Raw genomic sequence first — 15,727 nt, 5'->3', positions numbered from 1 at the left:
GCGGGACAACCACCACTTTTGCTTCCACGACTCTGACTGCAACCGGAACCAACGAAGGTGTCATCATCGTCAAGGAGACGGGAGTTGCCTATGTTAACGACTGCACTCTCATCAAGACTGGAGACTCCACCGACGACAGCGAGAGTTCTTTCACAGACCTCAATGCTGCTGTTGGCGTCGAGACTTACGGCACAATCTACATCACCGATAGCAACATCACCACGAGCGGTGGCAGTGCCAATGCAGTGCACACCTACGAAGATGGATCTACCGTGCACCTAACCAATGTCTATATCCACGCCGAAGGAGATGGCTCGCACGGCATCTACACCGGAGGTGGCACCATCTACGGGGAGGACTTGGAAATTTACACCTACGGCGGCCACGGAAGTGCCATTGCCACCGATTCAGGCGGTGGTCTCATCGTCGTCGAAGATTCCTCTGTATACACGTACGGCGCACTTTCAGCCCTCGTCTACTCCACGGGAAACATCACCGTTACTTCCCTAACCGGCACGGCGGATATCGCACCCGCAGCTTGTATCGATGGATCCAACTCTTTCACACTGAAAGACCCAGCCATTACATCTGGTACACAGAACAACGGCGTTTTCCAAATTGTCAGTACCTCATCTTCTAGTAATACCGACGACACCGCCTACGCCTATGTTACTGGCGGATCTGTCGCGGAGACTTATGGCACGTACGGCTTGATCTTCGTGGCAAATATCCAAGCCTATGTGTATCTCACTGATGTCGATGTGAACATCACCGCTAGCAGTGACTGGGGTACTAGTGGCAGCAATGGTGGCATTGCTTACATCTACTTGGAGGATCTCACTGTGGAAGGTGACATTTATGTCGACGACTATAGCGAGGTGTATGTTTATTTGGTTGGATCGACTTGGACGGGAGCTATCAACCCATTGGATTCTTCGGGGACATACTCTGTTTCTCTGGACTCCAGCAGTACCTGGACTGAGACCAATGTGTCTTAATTTGGTGCACCATGGTATTTTGTGAGATTTTTTTTCACATCATCAATGACCACAGCGGATAGGAGAAGTACCGCGTCGCCTCCCTCTAGCACACCTGAATTGACTGACAATTCCATTGCCATGAACTATTCCTTGGGCCTGTGAGTGATTCTGCGGCTTCGTAGACAATGATAGTAGTGTAAAAAATAGGAAAAGGTCTACTAGGAAGCGTTTCCTTTTAGATATATAGCCTAGGGAGTTTTATACGATAAGCTTTACGACTTAAACGATCGGAGTGGCTGTCGGAGGCGTAACTCGCGGACACTGAGCCCACGCCGGTAAAGCTGACGCCTATAATGACCTTCCAGACCTTATAACTGCCCTTGTCCTTAGACAGGCTAGCCACCAGCACGCCCATACTCGCCAACACCCGCCGCATAGCCACCTGCACAAGCCGCACGACATACGCCACTTTCAGTCAGTCAGTCAAATTCAATTATAGTCCGATGTAGCTCCCAGTGAAGCGCTCGACTTTCTCGCTAACGGTAAACAATGCAAAATAGCGCAGTGTCATTGGGGGTACCTATTCTCGGTCTTGAAACATTTTATTTACAACATCCTATCAAGCCTGGGCATAGGCAGGCCGATAGCTACAGTGTTATTATTGGTAAAATGGCCTTCCTCCGACCTATCTTACTCGACACTCCAACCGACCTACGCTTTGCTTCTAAAGCCCTACGAACAGATCCTGCAAGCCGCCTTATAATTCTTGCAGATACAGATAAGGGAGATGGGACTGGGGAACTACGGTACCTCTCCACTAAAGGTATCAAGATCGTTGAAAAGCTCAACCGGCTTGTGGATCTTTTCGAGGGCATAGATTATGACACGTCTATGAGCCTAGGGCGCCGGCATGCAAGAGGCAACAGGTCAAGACAGACAGAATGAGCCCCCAAGTCTAACGATATTTGGGAGGGCCTACGGAAGGCAACCTGATCAGTTCTCATCCAGTTACGCACCGGCTGGATTGCCCTCAGGGTTATCTGATCAAAATCAACCGTGCAGAGACTGATGAGTGCACTGACGACCGGGGCTGCCAAACGGTCTTACATATTCTTCTAGCGTTCCCCCAGTTGATTGACCTGCGCAATCGCATACACCAACAATTAGCCGATGTGCATGTCTCGATGGCAGTGGGAACCGACGAATTGCTCAGCAGTAAGGAAGCCAGACCGATCGTGGCTGAATTCATGTTAGACGCCGGTCTGCTCGGCCAATTTCTTGACGTTGACCCTCTGGCAACTGGCCTTGAGGAGGTGCAGGAACCAGAACCCAATTCCTGCCGACCTCGAGGAGGCTGAAGAGCAGGATGAAGAATAGCAAGGGCCCGCCGGAGATCCTCACGAATCTCTCAGTTCCGCCTTGGATGGCGACGAATCACCTCTCACAACCAGAGGGCTGGGGCAGGACCACCAGTCCACCTTGACTTCCATCCCGCACATGCCGACGTCGTGGTTTTGTATGGTGTGTAGTGCTTCTGGGCACTCCGTCGATGCGAGATTGTGCCAACCGGGGACGCTGCGAGAAGGATGTGGTGTGTCATGGCAAAGAGACACCCTGGTGATTGAGGTGCGCATTGGTTAGGACCGTGAACCGGATCATGCTATTCAACGCTGCTGCGGAGAAATGGGCAGGCGGTACTGGAGGAGATTGCTGCAGGCAAGAATCTTCAGTGGTAATATACTGATATTGTGCATCCCCTGTGATAGGATGTCTTATTTTGCGATGTTTGAAAGTCATCTGTACCCCTGTCTTCTGTGTGTTTAAGCTGCTTAATGTAGAGTTAGCGTATCATCTAAAGCCAAGTGAGAATCAACAGTGCGAAAAGAACTATACAAAGGAGCCTCAACACCGTAAAGTCTGGACCTACAAAAGAGGGTGCAAAGATGATTCAAGACGTTCAAAATAGGTTGCACAAGATATGTTCAAAGGTAGTATTGAAATAAAAGCAATGCAAGAACCAACATGATATCCTATACAAGCGCCGAGATAGTCCCCGTGTGCCATGATATCCAGGTTCCAACCCTCAACCACGACCAACGCCAGTCCATAAATCAAGACAAAAACATGTAAATTTCATCATTCATCGACAGCCTCCTCCTTGATTATGGTGCCACGGCTAGTATCATGATCATCCTCTTCATCTTCTTCCATAATGCTAGGCTCAATAGAGACTACATTCCGGTTGGCAAACCCACCCTCAACGGAAGGTCGTACTCTTCCAGAGCGAATACCGCTGTCACCTTCGTCTTCCTCCATGATGCTAGGTTCCACAGACACATGGCGACGACTGGGCTCGACGGAGCGGCGGACACTGTAGGAGCGAACACTTCCAGCATCACTCTCCAGATCCTCGGTACCGGCACGAGGACGAACGCTAGCAGCACGAGCATCCTGAGCAACCGCGAGAATCTTGAGAATGGAGTTCTTGGTTTTCACGAGTGCATTGCGACTAGAAGCTTCTCCGGCCAAGCCCTCGTCAATGGTTTGGTCCAATAACTCCTTGACTTCCTGGGCTAATTGGACATTATCGGGGTCGATTTCGATACTAGTGGCGCTGCGAATGCTGGTGCGGAATTGATCTTCGCCTTCGGGAGCACGTGAGCTGGCACGAGAGGGAAGCGTAGGGGCCGAAATGTAGAGTTTGCTGAGCAGGGAGAACAGGAGCTTGCGCTCTTCCCGAGAGCAGCGGTTGGTGCCGGCACTCACGCCTAGCACTCTCTCAAGAATGTCTTTAACAAGCGCCAGGTGTACCCAGCCACAAGCAGTAGAGCTAGCTGCACCACCGGCCAGCACACGCTCACCACCCAATCCCACAACACGACGCTCATCGGTCCATTCAGCAAGCATACCGATGACACCAGTCATAAGGGCCTTGACTTCACGCTCGCCAACACTCTCGTCAATCTCACCGTCGCTGTCTTCTTCAGCCTCGAGCGAGTAGTACTCCTCGGCGGCGTTAATGACTGCTCGAACCACTGGTACAGCAACATGTCGCATATGTTGGGTGTTCTCCAATCGTGAATGGCAGTAGACAGGGAAGAAGTATGCCAACGATTGACGAAGCGCGGGGTTATCACGAGTGCGGGGGTGGAAGAAAGCAACGACAAGGCTCTGCAGGAGTGTTTCGACGGCATTCTCATTGAACTCTTGGATAGCAGGCGGCACGTTCGGTCCAGATGGGGTGAAGGTGTTGGTGAGCAGCAGCTTTGAAAGTGCAGTAGCAGCGGCGGATTGCACAGCAGCGGGGGAGTTGGCCTTTAGAGCACGTGAGAACACCTTCAGGATAGGCTTCTGGATGGCGGGCGTCGTGACCGTCTCGCCGTCAGATTCTGGGACTGGGGCGAGGAGCGAGGGGTGTGTTGTGATCATGTCACAGATGGTCTGGATGGCGGTCACCTGGAGACCCTCGTGACCCTTGCTGTAGCAATGGATGAAAAGAGTCATGTTGTCCTCGGCGACATTCTGGGTGAGACGTATTAGCAGGAAAGTACTTTACGAGGAAGAAGGGGTTAAATAGACAAACCTTGTCAAGAAGACAGCAAAGACCCAAGCAGTAGAGACCTCGCTCACGAATAGGAGCCTCATGGCTTCGCACGGCGGGGACCACAAGGCTGTTCAACATGGTACGGAGGTTCATGTTTTGTTGCAGGTTACCCTCAACATTTTGAAGCATACACTGCGCAATGTGAAGACACTTCATATTCACCACGATCTCCCGGAGGATCTTAGCCTTGGCCTCTTCCTTGTTGAAAGGCCTTTCATCCTCGGTGGCTGGGGTCTCAGATCGAGCACGGCTGCTAGCATCATCGCTAATTTCGGACTTGGCCGATACGAAACTGTCCTCAGTGCTGATCGTGTCATGCACTTCAGCAATAGCTTCGAGGACCACGCTGCAGAATTCGCTCTCGCCAGCAATATCTGGCCCGCAAACGCATCGGAGGGCCTCGATTGTAAGCTTGGTGCATTCTTCTGGCAGTTCTGGGACAGCAAGTGACTCCCGCAGGAGGGAGAACATCTTTCGCCGACCCACTTCATCACTGTAGTCCAGAGTAATTGCGATATGCAACAGCTGCTCCACAATAAACTCATTCTCAGTGGCATCTTCGTCGTTGGCATCCCCAGAAACCTTGCCAAGCTTCTTCCGCCGCAACAAATCCGTGGTGTACTTGGAGAGGAAGTAGGCCAACGCGGTGACTGTGGGCATCTTCTCATCTGCGAGATCATCGTACTTTCCTTCGTTCGAGACGCGGCAGAACTCGTTGAATGTGCGGAGCATGAATGCGGATTCTCCGGTCAAGGACTCCCAGAAAGGTTCATCGAAAAGAACCGCTTCCCGGTAGTCAGGACGACCCTCCCAGAAGCTACGCATCGCCTCATGCGCAATACCGCTCTCAATGCCGGAGCTGACGACATCAATTCTCTCCAGCAGCTCGAGAAGAGCGCTTTGATTGGGGGCAGATCTTTGGCCAGTGTTTTCGCCTTGGTTGGTACCAGCACAGTCCTCGACCCAGCGGTCGTAGAACAGCTTACCAGTTGCTTTGCGGACACTTTCGTCACGATCACGCAGGCCCCATCGCAGCAGCTTCTCTCTCATTCCCAGAGACAGATGACGGAAGTCACCCAACGTAGGCAATAGGCGCGAATATAATGTTCGTCGTGTTGCCGCATCGAGGTCGCGGGCTCGTTCCAGGAGGTAGGGAAGGGTAACTTGAGAGAGTGGGAGATTAGATAGAAGGCTCTTGCGCACGTCTGCGCTGGTGTCGTTTTGCATAATCTCGATCAATTTCTCTAGAAGTGCCGTGGAGTTATCGTCGGGACCGTCCTCATCATCCTCATTTCCAGTGAGTCGTGCCAGGCCTATGACAGCCTGTACACGCACTGAAGACTCCTTGTCGCGAATTCGCTTCAGCATTCCCTGCCGAATAGTGTGATATAACTCATCGTCGATTGACTCGAGCGTGTTAACAATGTGTGCGATAATCTGGGTGGCGCGGAATCGGACCACCTTGTCCTTCGAGGCGAGAACGGGGCTGATCAAGTCCACAAGACTCGAAGTGAGACGCGAAGTCGGGGTTTCGGGCGCAGATTGCATTCCATCGTCCTCTTCCTCATCCTTGGATGCGAAAAGCTCATTATCCTTCTCGTAGGCATGGGCGATGAAAGTGTCCAGGAACCGCAGAACTCGGTCGCCAACGGGTTCGGACTTTTTAATAGGAAGAATACGCAGCACACAGCGGCCGACTTCGACATTGAACTCTTTCTCTGCGACTGTCGCTTCTTCGGGTATCACAATCTCCTCCTGCTCTCGATCCGTTCCCTTTTTGTTCTTCTGGTAGATCCCACAGCAGATTTCCTGCAGCTTGCGCAGGCGCACCATCAACTTGCGGTGGCCGGTGGTTGATCGCTGGGCATCTGCAAATATGGCGCACACATCTCGGCGGAGGTTGGGCGATGATGAGGGGAGTGCGGGCTCTTCGGGAATCGCAAAGGACGGTGTCACGGAGGGGGCGCGTCCAGTAGACGGTTGTGCTGATGACCTACGGGTCGCAGCGGAAGTCGAACGGGCGGCGACTCTGCCGGGCATGGTGGGCGTGGGGTTGTCGAAAGGCAATTAGTGAAGGGCGAAAAGCATGGCAGTCGCGCATCCACAGATGAAAGCAAGGAGGAGTGGCGGGCGGTAAACAAACAGCCCAAACGGGGAACCGCGATAAGCGGTCATGTGATTGCTGGTCATATCTAGACCCCGCGACAACATCAACATACACTCCAAGGAAGTTAACACTCCTAGGGATGCAAGATTACCTAGACGCAAATAGGACACTATTGCCAACTTAACAATATTATTGTCATTTCAAAACGAGATATTTGAAATAGACCATGCTTTCTTCCTTAGTAACACACCTGGTGTAGAATCAAATAGCAGAAGGGAAGCAATTACAAGAAACAACTCAACTTGCAATAGTCCATCTAGGATCACAATTACCTTGGTTTGAATGTTCAAACTCCGAAATACTGTGGCCGTCAGAGGATCGAGGATATTTGGTGGTCGATTGCCAATAATGCGTACGGGGCTCTTATAGACTGCAATAGTCCCGACTATTCGTGATTAGGAGGGGACATTATAGAGCCTGGGAAGATGGGAGGAAGGATTGATGAGAACTGAAGAAGTAGATTGAACATCTCTGTCTGGATTCAGACTTCTATCTCAATATTTACTTTCTGTTTACGTGCCTCTCTGCTTCACCTTTTAGCCCTATGTGTAATGTCTCCTAGTCCGTCAAACCACCGTATACTCCTCCCCCAGGACAGCATATGCAATTACAGCGAGTCAAAAGCTCACCACCTGCTGAGCTTGCAAATTGGGAATGTACTAAGATTGGGTAGAACGCAAAAGGAATACCAATGAATGAGAAGAGTGATTATCCATGTCTATTCAAAGCTCTGATCCATATACCACACGTAGATATAATACAGCCAAGCAGAAGACGGTTCCATACCGACCAGAAAAAAAAAGGTAAAGACAAGCAAAAGAATGGAGATGCTCCAGATTTTATATGCTTATCGGAGCTCCTGGTCGAGGGAATGCAAAGAGCCAAGGCACATCACAGCCCGATCAACGATCACCTGGAATCGACAGCACCGAAAAAGATATAAGACACGAAGACAAAGTAAAACACGAGAAAGAAAAAAAGGAAACCAAAACGCCCTCTATGCTCCCATCTATCCCAAATTCGCCAAGCGCCATGATAATATACAAGTCAAACGCAACACAACACAACACAAAGTCACCGGGTATCACCACAAACCCAAAACCCACCCACTCTACTCCTCTGAGGGCATACGCATATAAGCATCAATAGCAGCACTAAACGCGGCAAAGCCCGCACAGCCAAAAGCAGCAGCCTGCGGGCCAGCCTTAGCACCCAAAATACCACCCGTCAAACAACCCGCGGCAACACTGTTGGTCAAATCGTTCTTGGCGCGGAGACCCTCGATACAGCACTCTGTTCCGGAGTACAGGGCACCGACGATACCGAAGTTCTTTGCGGAGGAGAAGGAGCGTTTGCCCATGTCTTTGAAGCCGCGGCGGACTTGTTCGCGCCAGGGGAGGTCGGCGATTTCGCGGCCTTGGGGGGTGAGGGGGGAGTCGTAGGACATCTGTAGGAGGGAGGGGGTTAGGGAGATGGTGTTTTAGAAGAAAAGGGTGGGAAATGGGTTGGACTTACACTGGCCATGAAGAGACCAAAGGCACCACCAAGTGCGAAACCCATTGTACCAGAGATGACGGTCTTGACGGGGCAGGACTCCATACCGGCTTGCATCTAGTGAGGAATGATTGTTAGTTAAAGAGTAGATAGAAGGATACATAGTAATGAATGAGCATACCATCTTAACCATAGCCTGTTCTTGCTCGCTCATGCCGGCCATTTGGTTGTTTCCGAGGCCTCCAAGACCGTGTTGCATGCCGGGAACGCTCATGTTGACTGAAGGTGAAGATTGAATCGAAGTAAAGTGACGTGAAGGAAAGACTGAAAATCGAGGGTTGATCGAAGGAGATACAGATAAAGAGAAGTGGGCATGCGTTCCCCTGCGTGGATGCGACTGGAACAAAAGTCTGGTCCGAGAGGCGCGGAGATCTTGCGGAGGCGGCGACTCGCGCAAATTTATTTTACGGTTGCCCAAGCAGACCAATCACGCAGTTTACCACGTGACTTTATCTACAAAACGATGAAAAGTGTCACAATGGGTTTGACTACAGCAGCAGCAGAAGTATTTCATGAATTCTAAGATGCAGAATTTCAGGGGAAAATACCAAGTAAGTAGGTCTTGATTCTGGTAATGGCTATGGGAAATTCTAGATACCAGTATCGACAAATTCCCAAACCAGATGTGCAAAGTGAGAAGACCGAAAACACAGCCAGATATCCCAAATATAAGCAAGAGAAAGAAGAAACAACGCTCTCGTGCGTTAAACAAGTCGTAGCTTAGCATAAGTCCGTGGATGGGGGGAATGTGTCGTGCCAATTCGTCCAACGGAGACCCTCAGTATAAGGGGTCAAAGAAGGAAAATGGGGGTTAAAAATGTACATAGAAGAAGGTAAAAAAAGAAGGAACTAGGATCATGATCTAGTCCTTTTTGTCGTTTTTGCCGCGATTAAAACCGGGTGAGTCCTTCCGCTCGGGAGACGGGGATGGCGAAAGACTACGCTCCCATTCGGCCATGAGATTCGAGGCGGTGCGCTGGAGTTTCGAGGGAGCCAGCTTCGTGATGGTCGGCCATGGGATGCCTTCGGTGACGCTGGGATCGGGCGCGGCGGAACTCGGGTTCCACTCGCTAAAGCTATGGGAGCGGGCGTCAGCGCATAACGAGGTTGTCATAGATGAAATCAGAAAAGGTCGAATGGTACCTAGCACTCGTTCGGGGGCTGCTGCCTTGGGTATTGGGCGATTGATCATGTTTCGAGGATTCCACCGTCGATCGGCTCGACGAGGGTGTATGCGTGATCTTGGACGCAGGCAACGGCGTATCCCACATATCCCAGTTATCGGCGGTATCATCATCCGTTTCGACTTGACTGCTGGAGTGGTGATCGGGAGGCCCGGATTCGGTCTTGTCCCGTCGGGTCGAGGCGGCGATGGTGTTGTCGGAGGGGCTGCGATGAGCGCCGGGGCGGGGGGACGTCTGCGCTGGTGAATCAACCCCGAATTCATGCCAGAAAGACGTAGAAATGTCCGCCGGTTTGGTGTCTTTACCAGATGTTTTCTCGGCCGCTGTCCCCCTGCCCCGTGATGACGATGAAGACGACGATCGTGAGACAGTTCCCGTTGCAGAGAGTCGATCTCGACTGCGTGATTTCGCCAAAGAGTCTCGCTTGCGCGCGGTAGATGGTGCTAGTGACCCGTTGGGTGGAGACATGGTGCGTGATTCCGTCGCGTTGATACCTTCCTCGCCGACCGTAGCCTGTCGGATATCTTCGAAGAATGTCCACAAGCCTTCGCGTAGATCCGAAGCCATCTGCTTGCCCGTTCGTACCAGAGCCTCCCTCGAAGGAGGGGGCATATTCTTTCGCCACTGAGCCAGCACATGCTCTGGGACTTGGCTCTCGTCCATGGGACTTCCAATACTAGAGACAGTTTCGCGCTCAACCGAGGGCAAAGTCGCGGATCGTGGAGTCCGACCTACTCGATCACTATCAGATGTGTTGGCACCCGCAGTCAACGGACTGCTCGCGGTAACCGGGGATAGCAGAGAGAGCGTCCGGGTGTGAGACCCCTGAAACACTCGCCGACCGTTGGCCGAGATAGTCGTTCCCTTAGGAGGAGCCACAGGAGCTACACGAACACTGGAACGTCTCTCGAGCTCCCGACTAACCCGCTCTTGCGACACCGATGAGCTTGCGACCGAGCTCAAGCTCTGCTCCCGGTGGTGTGAATTTGATGCCTCGGGTGTACTGAGATCGGGAGATCGCAGCGGCAGCAGCGGTTCGGCATGGAGGTTAATTTCGGTCCGTTTCCTTGTCTTCTCTGATTGTGCCCACTGTTTCTTCAAGGTCGACAGCTCCGTCTCGGCCCGGTGCAGCTCCTCTCGAAGCTCCAATACCTTTCGTTCCTGCGAGGCGATGGCGCGGAGGAAATCGTAGCCGTCGTCCTCGACATCGAACGGCATAGGAGTCCCCGCGGGGAGCGCAGGGGACGGACGAGTCGACGACTGTGTCACGGGGGTCATGGATCCTGGGGAAGAGACACTCGGATCGGAGGCAGCAGCTGGAGGCTGGTCCAGCGGAATGTTGATGGGAAAGTTTAGGGTTAAGCGTTTGGCGTGGCGAGCTCCGGCGTGAGCACGAGGAGGCAGTGAAGACCGCTTCTGTTGCAAAAGAGAGGCTGATCGGGACAGTGGTTTCTCGGGGGTAGTAGTTGACTGTGCTGAAGCGTGAACGGCCTCGGCCGTGGTGGTAGTTGCGGCCGCCATCGAAGTCGGGGACGCATTCGGATGAGGACCGTGGATGAGGGCGTCACCCGTTCCCGGGGAGAGCTCCATGGTGGACCAGCCAACGAGGAGAGCGAGAGGAAGGGGAGTATTGACAGAGTCTAAACAAGATTGAACATGAAGAAAAAAAAAATGCATGCTGATATTTACAAGACCGGGAGCGGAATTGAAAATGGAGAAGAAAGAAAAGAGAGTTTTGACGTGGAGGAGGATTGAAGAGGGTTCCGTTTTCTCCTGAGTTCTGAGAGAGAGACTGGGCCAGTCACAAGTGGATCTCCACGTCCGCTTGCCACGAGTGTTTCAGGGGCCCCGAGGTATTCGTTCCGCTGCTTTACTCCTACTGTTCATGTTATGGTCAATCTCCGAGTCTCCATTCTCATTTACCATATCTAAGAATATCTTCAAGCCTACGAGCTATACTCCGTCCAGAGTACTTGATCATTTACTCCCTACTCTGACGAAAGTTTGTTCATCTCCTTTTGTACGGAGTACCCACCCCGGACTTGTGCAGCGATCGGCGTTCTGGCTTGTCCCTGCGCCAAAACTATGTGAAGCCCACCGCGAATCACATCCGAGCAGTTTAATTTCCGACCACGCCGAAGAGACTCGGATAGACCTTAGCTGACGATACTATGTAAAGTGCAAATAACAGTTGATCCCATAAAAATAAACATAAACACTCCTTTAAAAGTACTGTACTCGTGTCGTGGTCCTCTTCCTCCACCCGCCGCGTGGGTCATGCTACGGTGAGCAACTAATCATCACCGTCGGATGAAGCCTGGACTCGACGCCAAAGTAGAAGATCCACTTTGACGGGTAGCCCAGCAAAAGCCAGTCATAATAATCTTATTATCAGTTGCATCCCAAGAGGATGGATAGTATAAGTGTGTTAAGAGAGACTTTTGCTAATGAATTATCCAGATATACCTAAAGAACCTATTTCAGGCAATGCGCCAGCGTATGGTATTTATTATCTTGTCTTTGATTGAAAATGGAAGATATGGTGTTTTTTGACACTTTCTGTCATATTGAAATTACCTTTAGGTGAACCTTCTAACGTACTATAAGTTTCGCAAAAAAGATTGCCCAGAATCTCAAGGAAGCCCAAATATGAACCCGAAGTATCCTGAGTATGCCTAGAACACAACGTGGAAGATAAGCTTGAACCGCCAGGGGGTAAACAAGAAACACGTGCATTCCAAACTTCGTCATTTGTGGGGGATCATCCCCGCCGAATCAGATGTTCTAGCGATCTCTTGAAAAAGGAACATTGGTCGAGGCTTGTCAATAGAAAAGCCAGTCTCTGCTTATATTCAAGAGACCTTTATGGAGCTGCACTAACGTAGGTGGTTCCAGTACTACTCTACCGCTGCCCACTTCCACGTCCACCGTTCACATTTCATCTAATAGAATTATTTCTTCGTGATCTGGACCTACAGCTGAAAATGACCTGAGTATTTGTAATCCTGTGCATTACCCCCTGACATGAGAACTAGAGTGCGTTGGTCAACCATACTACCGTTCGTGGGTTAACTCGAGATGTGTGTTGAGCTGCAGTAGAAAGAAGATTGAATGTAAACAATCAACATAAACATATCTAGAACATATCTATCATCTGACAAGTGTGTAGAAGACCAGACTGAAACAAATCATGTCCTTGCTGGGAGACATCTATTAGAGTTCCAACTGAATCAATACCTATTCTGCAATAGAGCATCGACTAAACGACGTGTTGAGTTTATGCATCAAGTTGAGGAAACTCTATTCAGAAGCACCATTGAAATCCCTCATGGATGTCAACAAAACAGAGAGTAGTCCAATCAGACCATATATTGCAACGTCTAAAACTTTCACAGAGATCTCAACAACAAATTGCTCGTTGGGGAAACCCCTTACTCCCCGCACAATGCACAATACAACGGAAGCAGGGGGGGGGGGGTTCGAAAAACACCAACGAGAATAATACACAGAAATAACAACCGCAGAAAGCAAAATAGCTATCTATGTATGAAGAAGAGCAAAATAAACACAAGGGATCCTAGTAAGACACCAGGTCCAGCACACATTTCTGTCGGGGGTGCAAAGTAGTAAAAAGTAGACAATGAAACAACCGAACATAAAAACAATCAAACTCAAGACAATATTACACCAGATCATGGTCATACAGAAACTCCAGGCCAAATCCCGCTGAGAGATCAATGAGCGGGAAATCATAAAAAAGGGGAATGAATGGACACCAAGGATGCAAAGCCAGCGGCAAGCTCGGAACGGAATATGAACGATCGCAAGGGGGGTTATAGAAACAGATCAAAAACGCCAAGATGGTCTATACAACGAATGTGAACAAGGCTCCATTGGAGCACCAGAGATGAAAAGACACGGCAGGGAAGATATTGCGTTATGTAAGGACGCCAGCGTTTTAGATACCCCATCGGTTGCGGAGTCCCTCTGCCCAACGCTGGTAGAGTACATCGGAGAGTTGTTTGGTGTGCTCCATGCCAGGTACATTTTGACCGGGCATGCTTGAGCGAGGTGGAGACTGGGGTAGTGGGTCGACCACATGCGTCGATTGTCGGCGACGGTGGCTCTTGAGGTGTGGGTTGTTTTGGGCCAGCACCAAGCGAGGGCGGGAGGGAGAGTCGGGTTGAGCGGGGGCTGCGGGAATCAAGGAGGCGAGGCGGGGGTCGGCTTGCAGTCGCTCATTCATGGTTCGGATAATGTGGTAGAGACCCTCTGGATCGACCATCTCCAGATCACTCCAGGCCTCGGCCAGTCGGGAGATAGCCTCTCGTTTCTCGCCGTCTCCGGTGTTGGCAAGGACCTCCTGGCAGGACATGCCGACGGCCCTGCTGTAGGCACGACGTCCAAGCTGAGCCTCTTTGCTGGTCGATTCAGAGGGGGAGAATGGCTTGGGACTGGTGTTCTCGTCGAACCCGGGTGGAACCTTGGGAGTTGTAGACTCGCTCGGGACCTTGTCCGAAACACGACGGAATTGGCGAACAGTGGATGGGCTGTTGCCAAAGCTCAAGTCCAGGCCCAACGGCTGCTTGACACCACTGGATCGACGTTTGGTGTTGGCACGCCGAATAGAAGGGGATCGGTCGGCTGATCGCTCCACGTTCGGTGTGCGTCGGACAGTCGAGTTGGCTTGGACAGCCGGGTTGACCTGGTGCTTGGGAGGTGCTGGAGGTGGTTGAGAGATGTGCATATCTTGCAACAGCTCGGCCGGATCACAATCGTCATCCTCTTCGTCAAGGGTAGACCAGTCTTTGCCCTTGGGCACCCACATCGTTGGCGCCTTCACGGTATCAAAGACCCAGTCCTCGTCGTCCTCGGGGGAGGTGGCCTTGTAAGCGTGTTACTAGAGATCAATGTTAGTCATTTCTCAAGGTGAGGCCAGGGCTAGGGTGCTTACAGAGACTCGGCGTAGTACTTGACGTCCTTGGAGACTCCTCGACCGGCGTCCCATTCCTGCTTGCGCTGGATCAACTCCTGCAGTGCCTCGGTCTTTCCAGCATTTCGAATGAATTTGTGTCGTAGCAACTCCTTTGCGCTGGGCCGGCGATCCGGGTCTTTAGTCAAGCACTGCGCAACAAAGTCCTTGAAGGTGTTGCTGTAATCGTTACCCTCAAGACGGGGCGCAGGCTGCTTCGGAATGAGGAACAGGACCTTCATGGGATGGGTGCTAGCATGCGGTGGCTCTCCATTGATCATTTCGATCGCAGTAATACCCAGAGACCAGATGTCTGCCTTGAAGTCGTAACCAGCCTGCTGAATTACCTCCGGCGCCATCCAGAACGGAGTCCCGACGAATGTATTGCGCTGAGACTTGATGTTGACCAACTGCGCAGCCACACCAAAGTCTGCCAGCTTCACCTTTCCTGTATTCGAGAGCAAGACGTTGGCGGCCTTGACATCACGGTGAATCTTTCCTTCGGCGTGTAGGTACTCGAGACCCTGTAGTAGTTGTTGGCAGACAATTGCGACATGCGCTTCGTTGAATACACCTGGTTTCAACTGCGACTTGATTAGCGATTGACACTTGACCGACTACCGAGCAGGGATATCCCACGTACCAAGTCTAAGCATGATCCACCTCCCAAATATTCCATAACAATCCAAAGTTTGTGGCCCTTCAAGAAACTGGCTTTGTATTGTGTAACAAACGCACTGGCGCAAGTGGCCAGGACGGAAATCTCTTGCTGGATTTCCTGAATATCATCTTCACTGGACTCGAGATCGATCTGTAGAGGTAGATAATTGTCAATCGAGGGATGCCCAGCCGGCGACTGCGGGTTATTCGGGAGCATACATGTTTAACAGCGACAATCTCGCCCGTGTGCTTATCAATGGCCTTGTAAACGGTGCCAAAACTCCCACCTGTCGACAAAGAAAGGAGAAAACCGGTCAGCGCCCCAAGTACAGGGTATCCAGGGTCAGACTTTCAACTCACTTCCCAATTCCTCCATCACCTGGTAACGGTTCGCCATATCGTCCGCCATGGTTGCGCAAAGAATCGGACCCAACTAACAACTCCGGTCGGACAGGGCTGCGACGAATGGGGCGATGCTCATCCAGGGGAGGCGAAAATTGGCAAGCTTTTGGGGGTCAGCCGTAAGCCGTATGGAAGAGCTCTAAGTTTCGCGGCAACAACGAGAGTTCAAAAAGAGAGGAAGAGTCGGGCAGCTAAAGGGGTGGA

At 51.4% G+C, this 15,727-nt stretch overlaps 5 protein-coding genes across 5 annotated transcripts; 1 reads left to right on the top strand and 4 right to left on the bottom strand.

Moving 5' to 3' along the window:
* Positions 1-285: 285 nt before the first annotated feature.
* Positions 286-998, top strand: N7496_004403 (uncharacterized protein; the record flags this gene model as incomplete). Its single annotated transcript, XM_056697334.1, has 2 exons — positions 286-451; positions 580-998. The coding sequence occupies 2 exons, from the start codon at positions 286-288 to the stop codon at positions 996-998; spliced, it is 585 nt and encodes a 194-aa protein (XP_056559546.1).
* A 2,118-nt stretch (positions 999-3,116) lies between these two features.
* Positions 3,117-6,624, bottom strand: N7496_004402 (condensin subunit YCG1; the record flags this gene model as incomplete). Its single annotated transcript, XM_056697333.1, has 2 exons — positions 3,117-4,502; positions 4,564-6,624. 2 exons carry the CDS (start codon positions 6,622-6,624, stop codon positions 3,117-3,119), a joined length of 3,447 nt encoding a protein of 1,148 aa, XP_056559545.1.
* A 1,238-nt stretch (positions 6,625-7,862) lies between these two features.
* Positions 7,863-8,519, bottom strand: N7496_004401 (translocation channel protein TIM22; the record flags this gene model as incomplete). Its single annotated transcript, XM_056697332.1, has 3 exons — positions 7,863-8,198; positions 8,267-8,362; positions 8,427-8,519. 3 exons carry the CDS (start codon positions 8,517-8,519, stop codon positions 7,863-7,865), a joined length of 525 nt encoding a protein of 174 aa, XP_056559544.1.
* Positions 8,520-9,167: 648 nt separating this feature from the next.
* On the bottom strand, positions 9,168-11,079 carry N7496_004400 (DUF4048 domain-containing protein; the record flags this gene model as incomplete). Its single annotated transcript, XM_056697331.1, has 2 exons — positions 9,168-9,381; positions 9,449-11,079. 2 exons carry the CDS (start codon positions 11,077-11,079, stop codon positions 9,168-9,170), a joined length of 1,845 nt encoding a protein of 614 aa, XP_056559543.1.
* A 2,368-nt stretch (positions 11,080-13,447) lies between these two features.
* N7496_004399 (Serine/threonine-protein kinase svkA) lies at positions 13,448-15,530 on the bottom strand (the record flags this gene model as incomplete). The annotated part of the gene is made up of 5 exons (XM_056697330.1): positions 13,448-14,374; positions 14,467-15,045; positions 15,105-15,272; positions 15,341-15,408; positions 15,482-15,530. 5 exons carry the CDS (start codon positions 15,528-15,530, stop codon positions 13,448-13,450), a joined length of 1,791 nt encoding a protein of 596 aa, XP_056559542.1.
* Between the last annotated feature and the right edge of the window lie 197 nt (positions 15,531-15,727).

Source organism: Penicillium cataractarum, assembly GCF_028827025.1.
Source record: "Penicillium cataractarum strain IBT 29864 chromosome Unknown utg000002l, whole genome shotgun sequence".
Lineage (NCBI taxonomy): Eukaryota > Fungi > Ascomycota > Eurotiomycetes > Eurotiales > Aspergillaceae > Penicillium > Penicillium cataractarum.
This window is presented reverse-complemented; position numbering and strand designations above follow the sequence as displayed.